At 33.9% G+C, this 26,383-nt stretch overlaps 1 protein-coding gene across 1 annotated transcript; it reads right to left on the reverse strand.

The window, feature by feature from the left end:
- Positions 1-3,296: 3,296 nt before the first annotated feature.
- On the reverse strand, positions 3,297-15,995 carry LOC132726400 (monocarboxylate transporter 12-like). Its single transcript, XM_060711715.1, has 7 exons — positions 15,822-15,995; positions 12,606-12,945; positions 8,697-8,840; positions 7,973-8,461; positions 7,369-7,854; positions 7,070-7,195; positions 3,297-6,804 (listed from the first exon to the last, which is right to left on the reverse strand). Exons 2-7 carry the CDS (start codon positions 12,943-12,945, stop codon positions 6,650-6,652), a joined length of 1,740 nt encoding a protein of 579 aa, XP_060567698.1. The 5' UTR covers positions 15,822-15,995; the 3' UTR covers positions 3,297-6,649.
- Between the last annotated feature and the right edge of the window lie 10,388 nt (positions 15,996-26,383).

Consider the following 26,383-nt stretch of genomic DNA (forward strand, 5'->3'; position numbering starts at 1 on the left):
CATCATCGTACTATCGCGTTTTCACCATCGTACTATCGCGTTTTCATCATCGTACTGTCGTGTTTTCATCATCGTACTATCGCGTTTTCACCATCGTACTGTCGTGTTTTCATCATCGTACTATCGCGTTTTCATCATCGTACTATCGCGTTTTCATCATCGTACTATCGTGTTTTCACCATCGTAGTTTCGTGATTTCGTGTTTTCACCATCGTACTATCGACTTTCGCGTTTCAGATTAACACATTCATAGGCGATGGCCCTAACGGCATTCCGGAATGCCGTTAGGGCCATCGCCTATGAATGGTTTGATCTGAAACGCGATACTCGACAGTACGATGATGAAAACGCGAAATCACGAAACTACGATGGTGAAAACGCGACAGTACGATGGTGAAAACACGAAAGTTTATCGCGTTTTCATCATCGTAGTATCGTACTGTCGCGTTTTCATCATCGTACTATCGCGTTTTCATCATCGTACTTTCGCGTTTTCACCATCGTAGTTTCGTGATTTCGCGTTTTCACCATCGTACTATCGACTATCGCGTTTCAGATCAACACATTCATAGGCGATGGCCCTAACGGCATTCCGTAAAAAAAGGTATTATAAACAGCACTTGAAAGTCAAGAAAATAACACTTTTCAACCTCAGATTTTAAAATATGACACAACCACCCCAATCGCACATATGTATTCTTCATTCCCAGTCTCATCAATGTATATACAACTAAACACGCATACAAATAGAAAGCCAACCTGTTATTATACCGAACACATTTCTTTATATTTATCAGTTATACAGAAATACCAATCTCCGACATACGATGTAGTCATGAAAATTATATTCCTATTATTATGTTATACATTGTACTAAACTGATAAATATAAACAAAAGCATATTTTTTCTATATACAAATATAAACATTTATGCCTTAGAAAACAGTATCATTTAAAGTAAAACATCGATCACAATTTACTTTGCAAGCTTGAATAGTGATACTTCTTTCTTGGAACTAATTGCGCTTTCCTGCGTCTTTTGGCTCCGATTCTTCAATTTACCCGTTGTGGTAAAACTTTGCTTTCTGTATCCTTTTTAGGTACTTGCTGATTCTGTTGTTCAAGTGGTCGGAATAAAGCTCCAGACAACATGCAATGAAGAAGAATACCCGATTGGATGAGTAAAGTTCCGCGCCACCCATTTACATCGATCAAATATTTGATAAAAGCTCCAATACTACTCCAACATGACAGGAGCCTCATAGACAAAGTTTGCTTCAAAATAACGAGCAACGCTAATAACAGCTGGAAGATATGTCAGACCGAAACCTGAGCTTAAAAATCGTGACAAAATAAGATTCAATATTACTAGTATGACACTTTTTTTAATATTGCCATCTGGCTTTAGTCACTTTCTGTGGTACCTCCATAAATGTCATTCAAACCAGCTTTTTATAGTAATAATTTTATAAATTTATTGAAATTATTTTAATAAAAAAGCAAACATTTTTGAACAAATGCCTTTGTAAATAATTGTTTTTGAACAAAAATGGTATAATTTTAAATCGACGTATCAATGTCATTTTGCTGTTGGTTGTGTTGTTGTTGTTGTTGTTGTCATGCATGAAATATCAAAGTCATCTTGCTGTTGTTTGTGTTGTTGTTGTTGTTGTTGTTGTCATGCATGCAATTTAAATAAACAACAATTATTACAAAAATGTTTTAAATCACAATAATGGAAATATATTGAAAGTGTCTGTTGTCGCCTTAATAGAGCAAAACACGTTTGCATATACTATTTATAATTTCATGATAAATTGATTCGACACATTTTCGAGAAAGATATGGACATTTATTGAAAGTATGATAATCAAATGATAAGATAGAATCACAATTTTTTTATGTCACTTAACTTCATAAACATCAAAATTGCAAATGGTATTAAAATTGATGAAACGTAAAAGACAAAAAAAATTACTTGAAAGTGTTCTAAAACTTAAATACAAGGAGAGAACGTGCTTAGCAAGAAGCCAAGAGAGGCTACTAAACTACCGATGATTGGTGAAGCTCAATATCCAAACTTGTTCGTCAAAAAACCGGCCATGGGTCCTGAAACAAATTAAATTCTATCATTTGAAAGACAATTTAATTGTACGTTTTTGTATTTTTAAGATACTTTTCTGTTTGAAAAGACGGGAATAGTTTAATGCCTATGTCAAACATTGATAGTCCTAATTTGCTTCATTGTTTACAAGACCTTTTAGACCAACTTGTTTTTTTTAAATAACATTTCTTGCGGAATTCCATATACTGTAGGTCATAAATTGATATGCAAGATAAACTCGCTAATGTTCATGGGTTTTTTTCAACTGTCAACATTTAGTTGTTTATTTTATTACTAAAGGTATTACCTATTATTGTTTTGCTGTACCTCTCTACTCTTACTTATTATTAATATCAATTAACGAACTACATTTTCATTCCCTGCGGTCTCCCTGCGGTCTGAAGACCGCAGGGTATTGGTACGCGTTTAACTTTTGAGGCATGGAGGAGCACGTGACCTGTTTTCGGTACATGGAGGAGCATGTGATCTGTAAACCGCACATGATTGGTTAATTGACCTTTTCGAAAACCTAGCTAAATACCGTTTGCCGGTACGTTACGGATTTACCTCTAGGGAATTAGTCCGAATTACACCTTATTAACAACAAAAAACTATTACGTGATATTTCTAATTTTCTATAATTATTTTACCGTTTAAGGTGGAAAAACTTGAATGATGTGTTTGAAAATTATCAATGTTTCTTTAATATCTATCTCAAATTTTACAAACAATAAATTGTTTATACTGAAAATCTACAAAATTAAAATATTCGTAGTGGCATCTGCCATACCAAATAGAGATATTTTCTGCGTAAACTTATGTGTTTACTTTAATTTTTTTGCTCGGAATTATTCAGAAAATGGTATTTAATCATTTTCTTGAAAAGAAATAATTGTTTTATGTTCGACCTTCTCCGGTCTCAGGTCTTCAACGGTCACTAGTTTCCAAAGACCTTCTTCTATATTGATCGATTATTGTCAACTATATTCCTGATACAAACGTTTATTTATTCCCTGAAACAATGTTGAAAATAGTTAAATGAAATATCTTTATATTATTAAAAATGTTCCCCGCAGGAAATCATTTTACTTGTATACTTCTTAATTCTTTATTAATTTCAGTGATATATGTTTATAAATTCTTTCTTTTGAATTAGATTTATTCATTTTCATTTCAAACACTAATAACCAGTATGATAATAAAAGTAACACGCAAAAGTGTTAACAATAACCTCTTACCAGTTAAATGCTGGAGTCCTGTTTCCAATGAACCTATCCAGTCTGTTTCTCCTTTAGCGCTGTCAAAATAATTAAGGAATTCAAGGTACCCTATTCCAAATGAGTACGCATATATCTACATCTCTGACGTAATCCATCAGTTATTAAGTAGATAAATAAGCAATCAAACATTACCCTCCTATCCACCATCTGGCGATACAGTTGTATTCGCATTATTTTCCAAATCATTGAGAGTGTCGCCTTTCTTTTCTATTATTTTAAATGCTGCTGTTCATCGTTGTGTAACAATACCCATCTAATGATCTGTCCACATCAGTCTGGTGCATTGCTGTTATGTTTATCAAGTATAAGAAACACACATGCAGAACATCACAATGTGTGAATGACTCAAGATGGATTTTGTCCAACATTGGTCATTTTTTTAAACAAGAACACCTTTGAAAGTCACAATCCTGATTTTCATAGTAATGACAAGGAATGACACGATTTGTTGCTTTCCTCAAGCTATCTAAACAATGTCTTATTTTTGGATATACTATAGCTCAATGAAATGTTTAAGAAGCAGGGTTACAAAATATTATGCATATGCCAGTTTAAACTGTTTTTATAAAGCACATATGAAGTTGTTAAGAAAATGTTACGACAAAAATGATATATGAAACGTTCACGGCAGATGGTCATAATCTAACAAAACATGCATATTTTGGGAAAATAAACATGAGCAAATACACGATAAGAGGCGAAAGAGTGTAAGAAAAGTTGCAGAGCAAGACTGAAAACATTTTTGATGACCATACATATAATCCAGAAAAATATTGCATTCATTCTCAATACACGGTCAAATTTAATGAAAATAATTAATTGTAAGACTTAACATCACTACCCGATTGTGACTACTTATACCAACTTCGAACAAGTCAATAGCTTATTCGACCTGACATTATGACCAGCGACATCATTTTTTATATATATGAATTAAAAATATAATTGCAGACTAATTATATTTATTTTTTGCTTGTCATATATGTTATCCTTTCTTTTTACACTTACAAAATAGACTGTGAAATCATATCTACATTTACATTGCACATTCACTATGCAATCATTACATCAAATATTTTGCATAAGCACGACCTCAATGTTGCAGTATATTCATACTTTCTTTTAACCTATTTATCTCAACTCGATTGTGATAATTAGAAACAGTTATCATGCAAGTAACCAGTACTGGTGTTTTATGAGGAAACATTGCCGTGACAAAACCAAACATTAGCATATAACGTAATGTCTTAACATAACCAGGCAGCTGAAAATGCGATCATTTATATGAAATTGCGTCAGTACGCTACTTCTTGTATAAAATTACTTGATTGTTAACTTGCCTGTTAATATGCCAGCATTAAGTAGAAATGATATGATATTATTTGTAAGGTTAAGTATGAGACATTAGTAAACAATTCTATCAGGTCAAGTGTGGACATGTGGGCATTAAAGATATGCATAGCAATAAGCTCTAAGTGTGACCTTGATGACCTTTGAACTGGATGAACTGAAACGATCCCATTCATGGTGGTAAACATTTCCATAAAATATAATAAAAAATCTTTCATGCATGTAGGAGATATGCTCCGGACAATATCAAGATATTTCATTATCATAAGTGACCTTGACCATGATACATTACTTAAAATACAAATTTCATGACGGTGGCCTTGACAATAACCATTTGTGTTATAATCCCTCAATAAATTATGACATAATGGTCCCTATACACATCCTATTTTTCATCTGAAATTTGACCCTATGTGTGATTTTGACCTTAGCCGCAAAGACCTGAATTTTGGGCTTGATACTCTGCCTCACAAAATGTGTACAAAGCTAAATTAAAATCCGTCTATGCATGTAGAAATTATGCTCAAGGCAAGTGTTTTTGAATGATCTGTATGTGCGACCTTGGCATCTGACCTACAGACCTGGTTCATAGACGCGCCATAGCTTCTCATAGAAGTGAACGTTTCTATGAAGTTTCATTCAAATTCCTCCAGGCGTGTAGCAGATATATTCCAATCAAAGTTCAGATATTTCATCATCTTTAGTGACCTTGACCATACATACTTGACCTTAATTACAAGTGTCTCATATGTAGCCATGATAATGACCATTTGTGTTACAATCCCTCAATAAATGATGACTAAATGGTCCCTAGACACGTTTTCATATTTTTATAAGAACTTTGACCCCTATTTTTGACCTAGACCATGTGGACCTGAATTTCGCAAACCACACATCTATGCCAATTTCAATTAAAATCACTCCCTGCATTTAGAAGGTTTGCTCTGGACAAGCTTTTTCAATGACCTCTAAATGAGCCCTGTTCATGCGCGCGACACAGCTTCTCAAAGTGGTGAACATTTCTATTAAATAGAGAAAAACAGAATCCCTAAAGAAAGTCCAACGCGACAAAATTTAAAATGTTGCAGGCTCGGTTTGATTGACGGTACTGGAAAGTGCAAGTTACCGTCCAAGCCCCCTAGCACCGGCTTAAGCAGAATTCAACATTTAACACGAAAATGGTGAAATTGCATATATTGACCTATTACAAGTGTCACCGATGTAGTCATGACAATGACCATTTGTGTAACAATCCCTCAATAAATGATGACTAAATGGTCCCTATACACAATTTCATATTTTAATTTGAACTTTGACGCCTATTTATGACCTTGACCTTAACCGCTGGCACCTGAATTTTGCGCGCGACAATCCAGCTAACAATGGTGAACTTTCAAAGAAAGATACTGCGCTTCATATAGTTTATGTGGCTTAAGATTTGGACGGACTAATCATTAGACGTTTATCTGGAAGGCAAACCTATAGTTCCATCTGGTGCACAAGTAGAAGTATGATAACATAAGGGGTGGATGCATAGGTCGGTCAATGTATCAGAACATCTGAGTAGACGAAAACGCAACGAAATGTTCACCAACAGTCACATACACGTAAACGTCCATTGTACTATCCACATGCTTTAACGAGACACATAAAACATATTTAAAAAAGTCCCTTTTCACGTGAAGGCTATAAAACCAAACAAATATAATCTTTTTTTTTACAATCGACGCAAAAATTCCCGAATATAGAAATTCAGGTCATTAGTTTTACATTTATAACTCTGAATAATAAACATTTCGTAGTTCAATCAAGAAATGATGCAATTTAAATACAGGTATGATGGCATCAAATAAGCAAAAATATTTCGTTTGTTCACTTGTGTGGGTGCATGAGAGCATGCACGAAATGTTTCTCGTTAGTTAGTCATTTTCATTTCACTTTCACATCCGTCGTAACGCTTGCGTTTCGTAACACAGATAACTAAAGCTAACATTACTCCAGCAATCGTTATGCTGATCCCAGCAACAATGAAAGCTGCATTATAACTTTCTGTTTTGTCATAAAGCCAACCTGAAGTAAGAATGAATAGTGCTCTTTTTTCAAACAAAGGTATCAATCTTCAATATAAGATGTATTCTAGAAAGATATATATATGGATATTTACATGAATTCATAAATTATTGATAATGAAAGGTAACAGGTAAAAATATAAAAACATAAATGAGGTAAAACAGAGGTCTCAAGAATTTTGGTTGGCATCCAAATGTAACTGCTACCTTTTCAAGAATGCACGTTTCAACATGTGTATATACAAACTTGTAAGTCAAATATTTACCCGCAAACGGCGGGCCAATCAGATTAGCAAGTCCTTTAAACATCAAAAGTAAACCGAATGCGTTTGTTAACATTTGCTTTCCTAAGATATCAACAATCACAACAGACATAAGTGGAACGTATATACCTGAAATACAAAAATCTTCGATATGATAATGGCATTTGATAGAATTATCAAATTAGCTTAAAAATGTCTGTTTCTACTAGCCTATTTACATCAATATCTACATATATATTTGTCTATCATTAAGCTTGTTTAATTTGATCTTTAACGGCAACAAAAGTAATATAGGCGCTTACCGAAGGAGAGTCCGAACACGCAAGAGAAGGCGACAAGCCAAGTAAAGTTTGTGCATAGTGGACAAATGGTAGTTGAAACGCCAACAATAATAATTGTGCTGCTGAATAGCATAATCTTATTTATCTTCAGTTTGTCAGCAAGAATCCCACTAAACACTCTGCCAACGGTATTTGTTATCCCTATGATGGAACCCAACCATTTTGCACTTTCTGTGTATATGCCCATCTCAACGGCACGATCATATAAGAATATGAAAGGTGTATTAAGACTGAAGCTTATTAAAGCGTTTGAAATAAGGTAAACAATGAACATCATATTTTTAAATTGGGATAAATTGCACGACTTTGACATCATGCTACAAAGATTATGTCCTAAACATTTCGCTTCATGCTTCAATATCTCATCTTTACTGAAATTATGACTAGAAGAGGTCTCCCTTATACAAGTTTGCAATGGTCCATCTTTGCAATGACATGAAGTATGTTCTGCAATGAAAAATAAGTAATAAAACTAAATGTTAAAATTATTAGTAGTTTTCAGAAAAAGCACTTAAGATATAAAAAGTGCCTAATAGTAATGAATAGATTAAAAAGTAAACCTTACCATGTTTATCTGAATGAAAAGCTGGTTCTCCGCTGTGTCTTTTCTTAGATACAGAAGAGTACTGGCACAAACTGTTCACACTGTCGGAGAGTTCATGCTCGGTATCATTCTGCTGACTTCTTGCTAAATGTGTTAACTCTAATGATGATACTTCATTAGTTTCTAAAATGTTATTTGTGTCGTTAAAATTTTCTTTTTGTGTAAAGAATTTCCGCTCTGTATTTTCAGCTTGAGGTACTGGTTGATTTTGTTTTGTTAGTGGTCTAAATAGGGCTCCACACAAAATGCAATTAAGTTGAATACCCGCTTGAATGAGTAATGTTCCGCGCCACCCATAAACGTCGATCAAATACTTTGATAAGGGATTTAGAATAAAAGCTCCTATACCACTCCCACAGGACGCAAGCCCCATAGCCAAAGTTCGCTTGCTTTCAAAATAATGAGCCACGATAACAACAGCTGGTAAATATGTGAGACCAAAACCTAGACCTGAGGTAGAAAGTATAACATGATATTATTTTTATGGTTTAATATTTGAGCATTAATATACACTAAACAAGACATATAGATTTGTGATAACACGTTTAAGAAAAAAAAGAGACAAATTTATTCGGATATCATCTAGAAATTAAAATTTCGTTCAAAGCTTTATTTGAATTAAGCACTTGCAAAGTGTAATTAAAAATCATGCTTGACAGGATGTAAAAAGTAACATTTCATATACCTGAAAGTATGCCAAAACTGAAATAGAGAAAGTAAAGACTTGGTGAAAAAGCGCTTAGTATGAAACCCAGAGAGGTTACTGTAGCACCAATGATTGTTGTAGCTCGACATCCAAACCTGTTCGTCAAAACACTCGCAATCGCTCCTTAAACAAATTAAAGTATGTTGTTAAAAAGACAATAAGATTGGTCTATTGACAAACGTTCAGGATATTCGCACTTAATTTGCAAATAATATAAAAAATATGTATGAATCAGACGGATTAGTTTGATAAATTGATGACTTTTATTTGCTAATTTGTTTAAAACATCATCAAATTCATTAATATTTTCTTTTAATAATCTACAATTTAAATTCCATTTTCCCTTCAACCTATGTCACAAAATGATAAATTCCTTGATCGTCACTTTTCAGTTGGTGCTGGGCATTTATTACTACCTATTATTAATACCAAACTAACAAAATTCTTTCGATTTATTCAATGTGGCCATACCACGTGACTTTTTGGGTACGGAACACGCCGATTTTTCACCCGATTCAGGTATGTTTTTATTCACAGCTTATTTATTACTCAACCGATTTTGATCAGATAAGGCGCAGAGTACCCGTAAATATATCAGCTATCCACGGTATATCAAAATTCTGAAAACCCCTGAATGGTTTTTTGAGAACATTCGAGTACAGTTTTCTTTTTATAGCCTGGGCCGAGGGGAACGGTACACACTCATTTGCCATAACAAGCAATTTCTAGCAAGTCATATGTTTTTTGACACTATTTCATAGAAAAATACATGTTAAATCTGATATATTTACTATGTCCAATGTATCGAGTGAATGCAGTGATGTTTTAGCATAGTTTCATAAAGTTATGTTGAAATGGTACGGAACACACTGTTATTTCAAAAGATACGGTACACACACAATTTCTGTCTTTGTAATAATTCTAAAATAAAAATTACTAAAATTTAATTTCAATTATAATGTGAGTGATTTTTTTCATAGTTATACATTTTATTAATTTAAACGAGAACCCAGGGACCTCTTTTGCAATGTATCGTAATGCTTACTTTTAATGTTTATATGTATTTGTGCACTATATTTCAAGAGATCACGCTTAACATTTACAACCTCCATGTAATTGTCCTATTTAAAATCACCTAGAGTATTTTAAACACTTCAATCTTCACAGAATCAGATAGTTGCGCTCTATAGAAAGAAAATGTTGTTATATAATGCTGTGTTTATTGTTGTTTTTTATTTCTTTTAGTTTAAGTGAAGTAAGATATGTCTTTTTGCTTCATCCTGAAAAAATAAAACAAGGTCATGACCTAAATCGCTAAAAAGTATCATTACTTGATAACAATTTATATATATTTATATTTTGTTAATAATAAGCAAGTCATTAGGTACAATTTTGCAATATCATGGTCATGTTTAATTAAATCAAATCACAGAAGGCACTGAATTCGTTTGGGTCTCAGAATGTCAGAAAGGTGGAGGCTGTGAGATTGTAAACCAATTTGTTTTTGTATAGTGCCACCAATGTTGTTTCTAGTATCATAACTGTAGTAAATTGGCTATAAGGCTTATTGCAACACTGATATGTAATGCATTGTTTATTTGGCTTAAACAATTTAAAAAAAAACAAAAAAAACATGCCTTAACTTGGATTTGAACTCAGGACATCTCTCTTCCTAAAAGAGCGTGTAACCCCTCGACCACGGGAAAGTTATAAGATAACAGTCTGAAGAAAACCATATCATTCTAAATTAGGGTTTGTAACCCTTATTTATTTCGTTTGACACTGATGTAAATAATCATGGAGCTTAATATTACATGTATATCTGTAAAGAAATACACAATATTTGAAATCTTTGGCCAATCGGGAACTACTTTTTCTTCTCCCGAGAAGGCTTGAAAATTAATGCGCCCGTCATTTGAAAATCTTGACACAGTGATCCCCCCTTATTTTTTCAGCGTTAGAGTACATATAAAGGTAAGTAACCGCTTCCAGGGGTTCGGACTACTTTCTTATTTTGCAAATAAGCATATCAGAGCCTGAAATTTCGCTACCATTATTTGTTTTGTCTGACGACCCAAACAAATAAAAATGTAGTCGCCATTGCTTAAATTTTTAATGTTTAAAGGCATGAAGCTTTAAAAATAACTTTTAATTCATGTAATGAGGTCATTTTTTGGTTTGGTTTCACGGCTCATAAAACTGACATTATCATGTGGCGACTTTCGAGTTTTACAAGTGCCCCTTTGGGTACAAATAAAGGAACGAACGGGCACCTGAGTAAAACGACCGACAACGGTAGTAAGAAAACTTTCTCACATAAAAAATCGAAACATCGAAGTGACACTTGTGGTCTCGTACCTACTTCATGTAGTATATAAAACAGAACGCAGCCTCCAAAATCCATAGCATTTGATTGACAAAATGGGTATTATTAAATATCATTTTTATTTTTAACACAAACACGCAAGCACACATATCCATGAACTCAAGTGTTTAATGCATCTTGAAATGAAAGTCCAAGATAGGCATAATTTTACCAAATTTCCTAACATGTTTATTCTTACATGTATATATGTAACAAGGTTACCTTGTATAAACTACGGTTTACGTTACGATATATAACAGGCCTTGTTCCCATATGGGTTCTTCAAATTATCAAATTATTAATTTTGATTTCACGTAAAACTGCGAAATATATTTGTCCATATGTAGATAATTTGATAATTTAGATACATGCAGTTAGTTTGGGACCCTGGCAGATTATTCATACCAAATATTATGTGGCCGAAAAAAAACTTTAAACTTTCCGTGATTTAAAAAAATCCTCTTACATCAAAACCAGAGTTTTTCCTCCAAATTCGATTATTTAAACATCATTTTGCAAGGAACATATATTTCCAACTTACTCCTAACTTCTTGTTTGTTTATATATTCATACTACGTTTAGACAGTCATTTATATATTCGAACAAACAAATTAAATGAAATAATAATCACACATAACAGATGTCCATGAATTTCACAATTCGTTTTATAATCAAAAGAATATACCTAATTGTTTCAAATGAAAATCAAAACAAAACAATATTTTGAATGTCTTCCGTATTCCTCCCTAAAATTTTAACATTTTATAGCCAAATATTAATTGCTCAACATATAAAATCGAATTTTGCGCAACGTACTCTCAAAATGTTCTTTTATTTTTTGAATAATCCTGTTTACATCAAACTGTAGGCATAATGATACTTTGCAAAACAGGTCCCAGGGTTCTCGTTTAAATTAATAAAATGTATAACTATGACAAAAATCACTCACATTATAATTTAAATTAATTTTTTTATATATTTTATTTTAGAATTGTTTCAAAGACAGAAATTGTGTGTGTACCGTATCTTTTGAAATAACAGTGTGTTCCGTATCATTTCAACATAACTTTATGAAAATATGCTAAAACATCATTGCATTCACTCGATACATTGGACATAGTAAATATATCAGATTTAACAAGTATTTTTCTATGAAATAGTGTCAAAAAACATATGATTTGCTAGAAATCGCCTGTTATGCCAAATGAGTGTGTGCCGTTCCCCTCGGCCCAGGCTATGAAAAGAAAACTGTACTTGAATGTTCTCAAAAACTATTCAGGGGTTTTCAGAATTTTGATATACCGTGGATAACTGATATAATTACGGGTACTCTGCGCCTTATCTGATCAAAATCGGTTGAGTAATAAATAAGTTATGAATAAAAAACATACCTGAATCGGGTGAAAAATCGGCGTGTTCCGTACCCGAAAGGTCACGTGGTATGGCCACATTGTTATTTATAGTAGACAATGATAACTAATGAAATCTGCAGAACAACTAATTAACTAGCACTTTTCTCCTACCCGTTACAAGCTGAAGTCCTATTGCCAAAGAACCTATCCAAGCTGTCTCCCCTTTACTGCCTTCATATTGATTTAAGAATTCAATATACAATATTCCAAAAGAATACAACAATCCGTCAGTTATTAAGTGAACAAAGAATGAACCAAGCACTACTATCCAACCCCAACCACCATCAGGCGATACAGTACTAGTTACATTTTCCCTTTTCTCCAATTCAAGTAAATCGCCAACATTCTTTTTTATTTTCAATTCTGTTGTTTTCGATTCATTGTTGTACAGTAATGTCCTGATTTCGTCTGCATGTAATGATCCGTCTAAAGTCGCGTTCCCGGTGTTCATCTGAAAATAAAAGTGTTTTTATATTTTTTTTATATTTTTCATTGAGTCCAGGCTGCGTGTGCCGATTGTGATTTTCTGTGTATAATTTCCTGCTCATGACTTTCTTTTTTTATTTATATTCATTTATGGGCGGTATTGGCCTTATAAAATAATAAATCAATATAATAACTATTTTGACCTTCAAGGTTGGATTTTCCATAAAGGTCTTGTCGTAAGGATTGTTGTGATCAAGTTTGAAGACAATCCATTCATAAATAACAAATGTGTAGTTGTTTTTGAAAAAAAAAATCAATGATTTGACATTAAAGGTCAAGGTCATTGATGAGTGATAATCATAATCAATTATATGTTCTTGACGGAAGGATTATTGTGTCCAAGTATTAAGACAAACTATTTATGATATAAAATTATAGCCAATTGTTATTTGACATTGAAGGCCATGGTCATTTACGAGTGAAGCCAAAGGTCTGTTGTGTTCAAGTATGATGGCAATCCATAGATAAATAAAACAAATAACCAACGTTTAAGTTGAAATAGCAACTGCACGGCAACGGCAACAGCAAAGACAACATGACTATAGCAATAGCTCTTTTTTCTTCGAAAAAGTCGAGCTAAAATTAATGTACCATAACATGCAGATTTGGTTTGTATTAAACTTCAGCGGGTCCAAGATATTTTCAGTCTAAGAAAGTTTGCGGAGCTAAATTAAATCGATTTTGATTAAAGATATCGTGAGGCATCTTAGCATGTTAGCATGTTACATATAATATGGAAAGAAGGTTATATACTTATGATACTGAATGTTCATATTGCATAAAGCCCATTGTAATGCTTACATAATTCTAACTATCAGATTAATGGATTCAATGAGAATGTTACCAAAACATTATCTGTTAACAAAATGCCACATGCTCGTGTTCTTGGTAGAATGTATTGTTATTCTAATATAAGGTCAGAGTAGGGATCTATCCATTAATAGCAAGCTCATAAATTATTTTATGGCTAAGAATAGTATGATCGGATCTAAATTAATAAAATATCCTCAAATAGAAACATAAATATATTATTTACAATGCCATTATTTAGTAGTGAGGTATCGTAGTTAGCATCACGTAATTTTAACAGAAATTCTACAAATAATCCCTGCTATATATTGTTCTTCTCTAAGGGATATATTACCAGTCGAGGAAACAGTAGCAGTACATTGACCAAATTGCCGTGATTATGATGTTTCCTAATAAATTATATCCGTCCATCCATCCGTCCTTCAGTCCGTTCTCATTTTGTGTCGCAGGTAGCTCAAAAAGTATTTGACTTAGAGTCATGAAACTTTACAGGAATGTTCATCAGCATAGCATATGTAGTTGTGCAACTGGGTATTTTCGTATGGATATATTTAGTATTTTTAGAGTTATATTGCCCTTGACTTAGTAAACATTTACAATTTTAAACTTGTGTCGCACGTAACACAAAAGTATTTGACCTAGAGTCATGAAACCTTACAGGAATGTTGCTCAGGATGTGAACTTGTGCATCTGGGTATTTTCGTGTGGATATATTTAGTATTTTAGAGTTTTTGCCCTTGATTTAGTAAAAATTTGCAATTTTCAACTTGTGTCGCACGTTACTCAAAAAATATTTGACCTAGTCATGAAACTTTACAGGAATGTTGATCAGCATGTAAAATTGTGCACCTGGGGTTTCGCTTGTGGATTTATGTTGTTTTGAAAGAGTTATTGCCCTCGACTTAATAAAAGATTTGCAATTGTTAACATGTGTCGGACGTAGCTCAAAAAGTATTTGACCTAGGGTCATGAAACTTTACAGGAATGTTAATCAGCATGTGAAGTGTTGCATCTGGGGGTTCGCTTGTGAATTGATATGTTTTGTCAGAGTTATTGCCCTTAACTAAGTGGAAATTTGCAGTTTTCAATTTTTGTCGTACGTACCTTAAAATGTATTTAACCTAGAGTCATGAAACTTAATAGAAATGTTGGTCAGCATATGTAGTTGTGTACCTTGGATTTCGCTTGTGGATTTATCCAGTATTTGTAGAGTAATTGCCCTTGACTTTGTAAAAACAGTTAGTTTCATTATGTTGTTTTATTTGTTCCTTGAGTGCTTGAGTTAAAATCAATCAACTTTGCAGGAATAATGATCAACATCGCTGTGAAGCTATGCACTAGGGATTTTGCATGTAGATTTTTTTTCAGTTTTGTTAGAGCTGACTTAATAAAAATTTGCAATTTTCAATTTGTTCATGCATAGCTCAAAAAGTAATTGACCTGTAGGCCTGAAAGTTTACAATAATGTTGGTAAACATGTGTACTCATGCACCTTGGGGTTCACTTGTGGTTATATAAAAAAAATCCCATTACTAAATAAAAGATTTTTAGTTTTCAAATTGATGCACATGTAGCCAAAAAATATTTGACCATAAGATTGACAAAACATGAGTTTGGGGGCATCCGTGTCCTATGGACACATTTCTAGTTTGTTTTTTTATTATTAAAAAACGCGTCAAACTGTGTACGCACAGAGAGATGGACATTGTTAACAGTAAAACTGAACATGACTGTTTACTTTTCTTTATGTGAGGATTGTATGAAAATTCATGTTAATGTTCCGTCACATTATAACTTTAATTCTTTTATTTTAAATCACATGAATTCAAATTATATTCAATGATTATGGACTGTCACAGTCACTACTAAAGGAATTCAATTTATATTCACATGACATTGATCTATTTTCTATACTGTTTATTTCATTTCATGCGATTCATAAATATATTCCTATCTTTAGTAAATTGAAATCATTTCTTGACATACAATGAAAATTGTTAAATTTCAGAAGAAAACAAAATGTTTACTTGCCTTGTATGATAAACCTGTCTTCCTCTGGATGTGTTTACACTTCTTTCTTATCAATATTACATTTAAATAACCATGTTCTAAATTTAGGTCATTAAAGCTAGTAATCTAACTGCTGTGCATATAAATAATTCATACACACAGTAAATATACTAAGTATCTATTTTCATGCTATATGCAGTCATTTTTGTGCTAGTAATATGTTATGTAGGCCAACCAATAGACGTGCCAGTCCGCATCATGACATGTACATCTAATGCATTTTATAAAATATTGTCCGCTGTAACATTAAATTTTGACCCCGTTGAAATTTATCCACCCAACATTTAAAAATCTAAATTTGATTTTAAAAACAGAGTATGAAATGTGATCAGTAGTAAAATTTTGTTCAAAATTGGGTCATTTTTGAAGGACGTTTGATTTCGTTAACCACTTCTTCCTAGCAGTTACTGTGACAGTCCATAGTCCATACATTAATTCATTCTAAGGTCATACGAGGGTAATTTGATATGTTCTGTTTCTAATATGTCTCCGTAGTTTTATACTCATAGTATTTTAAAACGCTTCAAAACTCTAAAATCTTACTAAAATCAGCTTCTAAATAACCTTATTGTATTTTTTATTTATCTCGTACGCACGAGATACTATGTCATGGCCATGAGTTACTAATTCGTGGCCACGAGATAGTTAATTCGTGGGAACAAGATACTATGTCGTGGCCATGAGTTACTAAGTCGTTTCCACGAGATACTATGTCGTGGCCACGAGATACTATGTCGTGGCCACGAGCTACTATGGCGTGGCCACGAGTTACTAAGTCGTGGCCACGAGAAAGTTAAGTCGAGGGAACGTGGCCACGAGTTACTAAGTCTTGGTCACAAGATAATTAAGTCGTGGGAAGGAGATACTATGTCATGGTCACGAGTTACTTTACTCCTTAACCGGAAGTTGATATGGTTTACCTATATCGACAGTTTATCATTGACCTATCAATAACTTGTATAAATGGCACTTTTACAGGCAGGTGAAAAAGGGGCATCCTTGTACTATAGCACTTGTCTAGTTAACTCGGGAAATTCATATAAGTGTAATATGATTGGTTATTTATCTCGTGCGCACCACTTAACTATCTCGTGGCCACGACTTAGTAACTATAATTGCGCTGCTGAAAAACATAATCTTATTTATCTTCAGTTTGTCAGCAAGAATCCCACTAAACACTTTGTCATTTTGCACATTCTGTGTCTATTCCCATCTCAATGGCACGATCATATAAAAATATGAATGGTATAAGAAGACAAAAGCTTATTAAGGCGTTTGAAATAAGGTAAAAAATGAACATCACATTTTTAAATTGGGATAAATTGCACGCCTTTGACATCATGCTACATAGATTAACAGCAAAACTTTTCGCCTCATTCTTCGATTTCTCATCTTTACCGAAATTATAGCTTGAAGAGTTTGCAATGGTCCTTCTTTGCAATGACAAACACTATGATCTGCAATGAAAAATAAGTATAAAACTAAATAGTACAATTATTTGTAGTTTTCAGAAAAAGCACTCACTATACCTATCAAAATTGCCTACTAGTAATGAATAGATTAAAGAGTAAACCTTACCATGTTTATCTGAATGAAAAGCTGGTTCTCCGCTGTGTCTCCTCTTAGATACAGAAGAGTACTGGCACAAACTTTTCACACTGTCGAAGAGTTCATGCTCGGTATCAGTCTATCGACTTGTTGCTAAATGTGATAACTCTAATGATAATTTATCAGTTTCTAATATGTTTTTTGTGTTGTTAAAATTTTCTTTTTGTGTAAAGAATTTCCTCTCTGTATTTTCAACTTGAGGTACTGGTTAATTCTGTTTTGTTAGTGGTCTAAATAGGGCTCCACACAAAATGCAATTAAGTTGAATACCCGCTTAAATGAGTAATATTCCGCTCGATCAAATACTTTGATAATGGATTTAGAATAAAATTTAAGCTCCTATACCACTCCTAGAGCTTCACTAAATTTTTTAACATTTCATTTTAAAATAAACATAGCATTTAAACTCCATTTTCCATACAATCTACATCTGTATGTCACAAATTGGTGTGCACGATAAATTGACTGATCGTCACTTTGCAGTTGTTGCTGTGATTTTTTTATTACCTATTATTAATAGCAACTAACAAACACATTCAATTATAGTCCTTCAATTCAAAGTAAGACTAGCCGTCATAAATAATGTTTTAGATGTAGTTTTGGTTAAGTTGATTATAATTTTATGTGTTATTTTCTTTTAATTATTTTAATTACTTTCAATCAATGAGTAGATAATGATAACTAACTAGAATGAGAATCTTTGTTTCACAAATCCAGAAGACCAGTTATATACTAGTAATATTAGATAAAAAGTTTTTTTTAAAAAAACTCGTAAAACTCTGTTCGCAGACGGACGAAGTACTATAACAATAATAAAACTGAACATGACGGTCTACTTTTCTTTATGTGATGATAGTAAGAAAATTCATGTTGATGTTCCATTTAAATAACATGAATTGAATATTTAAAGATATTGATTATTTTACTGTTTATTTAATGTGATTCATAAAAAGATTCTAATCGTTAGTAGATTGAAATCGGTTTTTTTTTGACATACGAAGAAAATAAAATGTTTACTTGCCTTGTATGATGAACCTGTCTTCTTCTGGATTTGTTTACACTTCTTGATATATATTAACCAACCTTATCAATTTAACATTTAAACAAGGTTAGCTTTTAAAAAAGCTAGTAGCGACTCGCTTCGTAATTTTTTTCAAGGGGTGTGTTTAAATGTAAAAATGAGAGTTCTGTTAGCTGAAGAGACTTCAGCGAACATCAAACTAAAAGTGAAGTCAACACTGGCCCAGTGCCCGATGGCCAGTGTATATAAGTTCAGGCCAGTGTAAATTTAAGAAAATTTTGTTAATTATTTAGTAGAATAAATTCAAAACTGGAATTCGGGCCAGTAAATTCAAAATCTTAAACTCATTGACTGAAAGTGACATATAAAGTTCTCTCAGTTTAACCAAGATGAGTATGAGTATATATGAAGGTGCATGTAAACAGATAGAATGAAGAACCTATGTCTATGCACATTTACTATATGGCCTGTTGACCTTGACCACAAAATGTTAGATAGGTAGATTTCATAAAGATGTCTCTTTATACAAAATTAAGTTGTAATACATGTATGTTATTTAGTATTGGAATGAGAGGCACAAGTCCTAAAGTAAACACAAGTTGTCAATCAATTCAGCCAGAAAAGCCGGGATCCTATTAAAAAATATAGGGATCCCGGAAATTGACCAGTCTAAGAAGATGTTTTTCAGATAAGCCGGGATCCTATTAAAACATATAGGGATCCCGGGAATTGACCAGTTCAAGAATATAGTTTTCAGAAAAGCCGGGATCGTATTAAAATGTAAATAGATCTCACGGATTGGCCAGTTCAAGTATATAGTTTTCAGAAAAGCTGGGATCGTTTTAAAACATATAGGGATCCCGGGATTTGACCAATTCAAGAAAATAGTCTTTGATTTTTCCAATTAATTAGGCATATAATTATAAGTATTGTGATTTCCGCATTTTAAGTTTGCTAATAAATAGCTCTAAATATATCTACATTCTAAGTTAAATTAATTTAACGTTCATTATATACAATAAAAAAATTAACGTTTAATGGCCTTTCATTACGACAACAATCAACACAAATATAGTTCATTAGGTTTTTCATCCATATCTTATACGATCCCGGATCCCGGGCGTCCCGGATCCCGGCCAGTAAATACATACACTAAATATCGGAAAGGATAAAATGACCCGAAAAAAGGAAAAATAAAAAATGCACAGAACGAGATGTACACTTATGTTAATTAACCAAACGGAAACTTACTACAGAGAAAACAGGTGAAATCGCTAAATCAGAAGTCAGTGTAAATATGATTTATTGAAAAGAATTCATAAAGACAAACATTTTAATCATCATTATATCTTTGCGCTCAAAACAATACTTGCTGATTTTTAAAAATGGCGTGAAAATTGAAGGTTTTTTGACGCTATGTAAGATTAAATTTGATTGGCTAAATGATTTTGGATCCTAGCCCTGATAGATAAATTTTGTAGAAAGCTGGAAGCCAAGCTTCGATTAAATTTTTGGATAGCTTCGGAGTTTTAGGTTGTTTCTCAGTAAAATCCTACCGTAATACCAGGCATAACCATGTCCTTAATTTAGGTCATTAAGGTTAGTAACCTGTTAAAGGCATAACCACTTCTTTAAAATCTACTGACAAAACTAAGAAAAAAAGATATATCTGTAGTGTATATAAGTAATTTATATACACAGTAGATATTACTTAGTCCATATTCAGACTTTTGTGTTAGTACATAATAAACCAATAAACGTGTAAACTCAGCATCATGATATGTACCAATTATGCATTTTATAAAATACTGTCCGATGTAACATTAAATTTTAACCTCGATCCCAACAGTTAAACAATAAATTTTCATTAAAAAAGACATTGAAATGTAATCAGTCGTTAAATTTTGTTTAAAATTGGGTCACTTTCTTAAGTGCGTTGGATTTCGTAAACCACAACTATTTGCGGTCTCTTACTTCATGCAGAGCCCAGAACCACCGCGGTAAGTTACTGGGATGATCCGAGACGATCCGGGGTGAAATTATTGTTGCAGTCACACTTTTCCGGTAGCACTACGGTAATTCCCAACTAACACCCAGCATGCGCCCCGGACCATCCAGACAGAGCCCTGGAGAAGCTACGGTTCATGCCGGTGCTTCGATGACGCCGGCAGAGCCCCTGTTGACCCAGACAGAGCCCCAGTCAATCAAGGCAGAGCCCCGGCAAAGCCCAGGACGATCCTGGCAGAGCACCGGTAGAACCCCGTTGGATTGAAAACGCTAAAAAATGATGACGTTGATACATAACTTTCTTTTGATATAATTCTAAATGATTTTTTCTCCTATTGAATAAGTAATTCATTATGATTTTCTGAATAATCCTTATGCAAGACTGGACAGAAGAGCAATTTGGGTAGGGTTTAAATACAAACAAGTGCTATCATCGCAAATTGCCGTGATTCTTTTGAAATGAACCGGACTTTGCCGGGGCTCTACCGGGATCAACCGTAGGTCCATCGTCATCCTCTGGGGCTCTGATGGCATTCACCGGCGCTCTGACGGCATTCACCGGGGCTCTGTTAGCCTTCACCGGGGCTCTACCGTAGCTCTATCGGCTATATCATACCAAGGATCATCCCCATTTTGTGCCGACAGAGCTACGGTGCTTCCTCAATGTAACCCCGGTCGTTCCCGGCAGAGCTAAGGATGAAGCCGGCAAAGCTATACCTTCCCGGATTACCCCGGACCATCCCGGTGATAATAAAGGGGGTCGAATGCCGGATGTTCCCGGGTCATCCCGGACGTTACCGGCAGATTTACAGATGTACACAGGTTGTTCCCGGTTCTCGGATCACCCCGGACATCTACCGGGACACTGCCGGGGCTCTACTAGGATGTAAGTGAGACCGTAGCTTTGAGGTACACAAACCCTGTCGCATCACCAAGAGTGTTTTGTGTCATTATTTATGGGAAACATTCCTTTAAGTTAATCCACTTACTTTAGTTTTTGCATATTATCATGCTCATTGTCAGTATTATGACGTTCTACCAATGTCGTTACACTATCTTGTGTTGTGACAGTATATAAAATAGATACATACAGAATCCCTAAAGAAAGCCCAACACGGCAAAATTGAAAATGTTGCAGACTCGGTTTGATTGAGACTGTTCGTGGACGGTACTGGAAAGTGCAAGTTACCGTCCACGCCCCCTAGCACCGGCTTAAGCAGAATTCAACATTTAAACATGAAATGGTAAAATTTTGACTTTAGAAACATCCGCAGATGTGTTCATACGGCGGTTATCATGGAACCTTCAATGTGACACAGTAGTGCCATTCCATGAAAAGCGGCGTATGGTCCCCAAGTAATAAAAAGCGTGTGCCCTAAACGAGAAGACAATGGGCGGAACTAAATAAAATGGAATTTTGAAAGGGGATCAGAGGTTATAAAGCCTGCGTATCACATATAAGACGTCAAAAGACAAATTTAAAAAGCAGGCAACATATCCTAAGGGTGATTCAACATTATTCAAGTAGGAATATTGGAACCACCCAACTAGAAAATGCCGAAAAGTTGAAACTAAAACCTACCACAAGCACAACAATAATGTCGTGCTGAACGATCTTCAAGGATCGAAAATATAACATCATTGATTAAATGTACGGGGAGACTTTTTACAGCCGCCACACGGCACAAATAACACGGATGTGATCATAAAATAGATACATACAGAATCCCTAAAGAAAGCCCAACACGGCAAAATTGAAAATGTTGCAGACTCGGTTTGATTTAGCCTGTTCGTGGACGGTACTGGAAAGTGCAAGTTACCGTCCACGCCCCCTAGCACCTTTATAATTTATACCTAGTATAAAGGTCATACTAGGGTAATCTTATTGGCGACGCCGGTGAGCGGCTTCGTCTCTTATGGAATGCTTTTTATTTTGGCCTATGGAAGGAGCTGTTATTTGTGTCATGTTGTGTTAATTAGTTTTATTTTGATTCGTAAAAATCAAGTAAACAAATATGTTGTTATATTTGTATTTAATAACTTTATGTAAAATGCATGTGCATTGTGATATTATTTTCACGAAATTGCAGTCTCAGTTTAACAGCTTGTCCCTTAGTTACTAAAACCCGGATTTCGAATATCGTTGTCTACATATTGATGCCGTATCCATTCATTCATTCATTTATATATTTTCAAAATTTTCCTACAAGAAAAAAGTGCACCTGCAAATGAGTATTAGGATAGGTTATGAACTGTTGTAAACGGATATCCTATTGATTTTATCCAGATTACGTTTATCTGTTGCACAGAATATTTGTTTTTACAAAGTGTACCAGTATCCGGATGGTGAAAGCTATCCGATTTTCTGCAATTACTGCTGTTACATGTCCATCTATTTTTTTATGAATACTTTACCATTAATTTGCATGGCTTAATAAAACTGAGCCTGCAACATTCATAATTTTGCTGTTTAGGGTGTTCTTTTGGGTTTCAGGTTTTCTATATTTTAAGGGGAAGTAACTCATGTTTACTAAATTATTTGTTCTTTTCTGTCTATCTTAGGTATTACTTACTATTTTTGTTGTATAAAATTTACCAGTTGTAAGGTCATCAAAAGCATGTTAATGTAAGGATTGGGAAACTGGGAATTATTAATGTTATGTGCATACATGTATATCTTAGTATATTGATATGACTTATAATATTTCTGAATTTAAAGAGTTACAGTTATGTCATTATTATTAAAGGGATGAGACTTTCATTTAAAGTTATAAATGATAATACATGTATTGATTGATAATGTCCTTAAACTTGGATCAAGCAATATAATTAATAAAGTCTCAAAAAATCATACATGTGCATAGTTTGAAAAAGGACAGCTTCTGTCTTATCTATTTGTAATGGAGGGACACCGGTCTCAACCTCCAGGTATCCTGAGTCAACCCGACAACAGACTTTTTATAGAGTAGATTGTTACTTGCCCTTGAATAAATTTGTGCACTAAATTTTATAGTGGATGATTTGTGCCATATGAAAACCAACATAGTACAAAAAGTAAGTGGGCGCCAGATGAAAACATGAAAATACAATCTACCACAATGTGGTTCGTCTGTTGCATTTTCATGTTTTCGCCCGGTGCCCTTGATGCAAAATACAAATCAGCCTTCATAAAATTTCTAATCATAGAAAAAAGGTTAGTTTTTTATCTGTACAAAAAATAGATATTGTACTGTCTAAGCCCTTTTTAGTAAAAAAAACTATACAATTATATATAAATTGTTATTTTAATTAAGACTATGAGAATGTAAGGTTTTTTTCTTAATTAATTAAGAATTAATTATCTGTTAATTTAACAAATCTAAAAGTATCTGTCATGGTTTAGAACTGTTCACTATTTAGGGGAGAAAATGTGTAAGCGGCCAGATAGCTTAATCGCTTCAGCTGCGGTACATTATTCTGTGGGTCACAGGTTCGAGTTCCGGTCAAGCTGAACGTTTTTCCCATCCTGTGACTGCATATAAGCATGAGTTCAATTCACTATGCTCTGAAAACATAAGAAATTCAAGGACACAAATCAATATAGTGGGGAAATATGTTTTGGTTTAGAACTGTTTCATTATGAAAGAGAAAATGTGTAGCCGGCCGGATAGCTCAGTTGGTCTTCTGAAAGTCATGGGTTCGAGTCATGGTCAGGCAGTTTCAGTCAAGATTTAGAAGTGGCTTTTCAACTGACACATGTTTGATTCATTTAACAGATTGCATTAAATTTGAAATGGACAAAGGCAGAATTGCATGATACTTTGAGATCTACAAAGGGCATTTGATACAGTTGATCACACTATACTGCACATGAAGAAGTTCTTTTTCTTCTTCTTCATGAAACTTTAAGCATCTGCCATATGTAATGACATTTTTACATGGTTTAAGTGTTATCTCTGATAGACAGCAGCTGGTGGATGTGGCTGGTACTCATTCTACTACTGCTCTGAGTACCTATGGTGTCCCCCTGATGTTCATTTTAGGTCCTCTTTTATGTCTAATATATGTCAATGACATGTCTGCAACCCTAAGCAATAAGCTTTTATTATATAGCACAGGCACGAGAATCAGATAAGGAAGAAAAAACTGTGTTCATAAAAACCAAAAAAAAAAAATGTAAATAATGACCCCCTTTAAAAATATACTATTAACTTAAAGTATATTTTTAAAGGGGGTCATTATTTACATTTGTTTTGGTTTTTGACACAATTTAAGATGAACACAGGTTTTTTATCAATCTGGTCATATTTTTTCTTTCCAGGTCCGATACTCGTGGCTGTGATTATATGCTGATGACTCAGGTATCCTTGTATCTTGTAAAATAAATCTAAGGAAATTCTTTCTTAAAGCATGAGTCTTATAAGATTGGTGAATGGACTATAAATTGTCTTTGCATCTTGGCAAGACAGAGTCTATTCTTTTTGGTTTAAGTTTCAACTTAAACTGGGCCTAGCCTCCAGGTAACATGTAATGGTACTGCTATAAAGTACACATCTTTTGTTAAGTATTTAGGTGCAAACCTGGATCAAATTCTTTTGGCGTCGCCCTTTGATGCTTTGCATCAACGCTTTTCTTGTAATGTTTTCAAATTCTCTGATACAAAAGATTTTTGATGTACAACATATCACAGGGCTTTAAGGTTTAACTAAAGTGATATTGCTATGTTTGAATATCATGTTCTTTTTTTACCTAAAAAACATGTCAATGAGCCAGTCTATATTCTAATGACGGGCAGGGAATCATAGGTAGGACTAAAATTCGCACCGGATATTTTTGGGCGCCACGGAGATGATTTTGTATAAAGAGCACAATAAATGTTTATAAACTATAATTATCAAACTAAAACATTAGCCGCAGACACCTGATTTTTTTCGCAAGAGATTATGTATATGTTAGAGCCGATAACAAACATTGTTTGGGTAAAGATCAAAAAGCGACTCTGTATTGCCAAAGGGATTATCAGAACAAAGATGATGTATATATGAGTTTTCTTTTCTTCCAGTGGACAAGTCGTTTAAGTGTCTTGACCATGTGGTCACACAGTCCATGACAGAACTTACTGAATGACCCTCGTAAATATCAAGACCAAACCAAAAGATTTTTACACGTGTGTTATTTACTTAATTTAAACATTAAAAAAACAAGAGCTTCGCCAAAGCTAAGTCAGTATACGCCCGAATGTAATGTTTGCTCCGTCATAATAAGAGGTTAATACACGGCAGGAGAGGGCCGGAAGGTGATAATCGGCCCGCAAAATGAATAATGGACCCGAGGGCTTTAGCCCGAGGGCCATTATTCATTCAGGGCCGATTATCACCTTCCGGCCCTACTCTGACGTGTATTAATGTCTTTAATACACTTGGTAGATCTAAAAGTAGCATATTAAAAAAACAACAACAACAACAACAAATACTTTGAAGTTTTTTTCGTTGAAATTCTTGTCTACACTTCTACTGTTCTGTACAGGGATGTTTACTGTTTGTGTGTTCAAAGCAGAACAGTAGAATCAAGAAGCAAGTTTTATTTTCATTTTTTTTTTCGGAATGAATTTGTCGTATTATTTCTTCAAATTTCAATACTAACAAAAATGTGTTTGTACTAAATACGCTTAAGCTCTCATAATAAAAATAAAGCGATTCGTGCTGACAACCTACTTTCACTTTTACAGTTAACTGTTTGATGACGTAAAATATGACGTCATGTTTCAGTTTGTGCACGTGCACATGTTCTGCGGGCTGATAACTAGTTCTCGGCCCCGGGCCGCAAACTCATAATAGGTCACGTGACACTCATAATCAGTTGAAATCATAGGCAATTTTGTTACTATATATAGTAACAAGTGTATTAA

This window comes from Ruditapes philippinarum, unplaced genomic scaffold (assembly GCF_026571515.1).
Source record: "Ruditapes philippinarum isolate M1 unplaced genomic scaffold, ASM2657151v2 ctg6280_1_1_1_1, whole genome shotgun sequence".
NCBI classification, from domain to species: domain Eukaryota; kingdom Metazoa; phylum Mollusca; class Bivalvia; order Venerida; family Veneridae; genus Ruditapes; species Ruditapes philippinarum.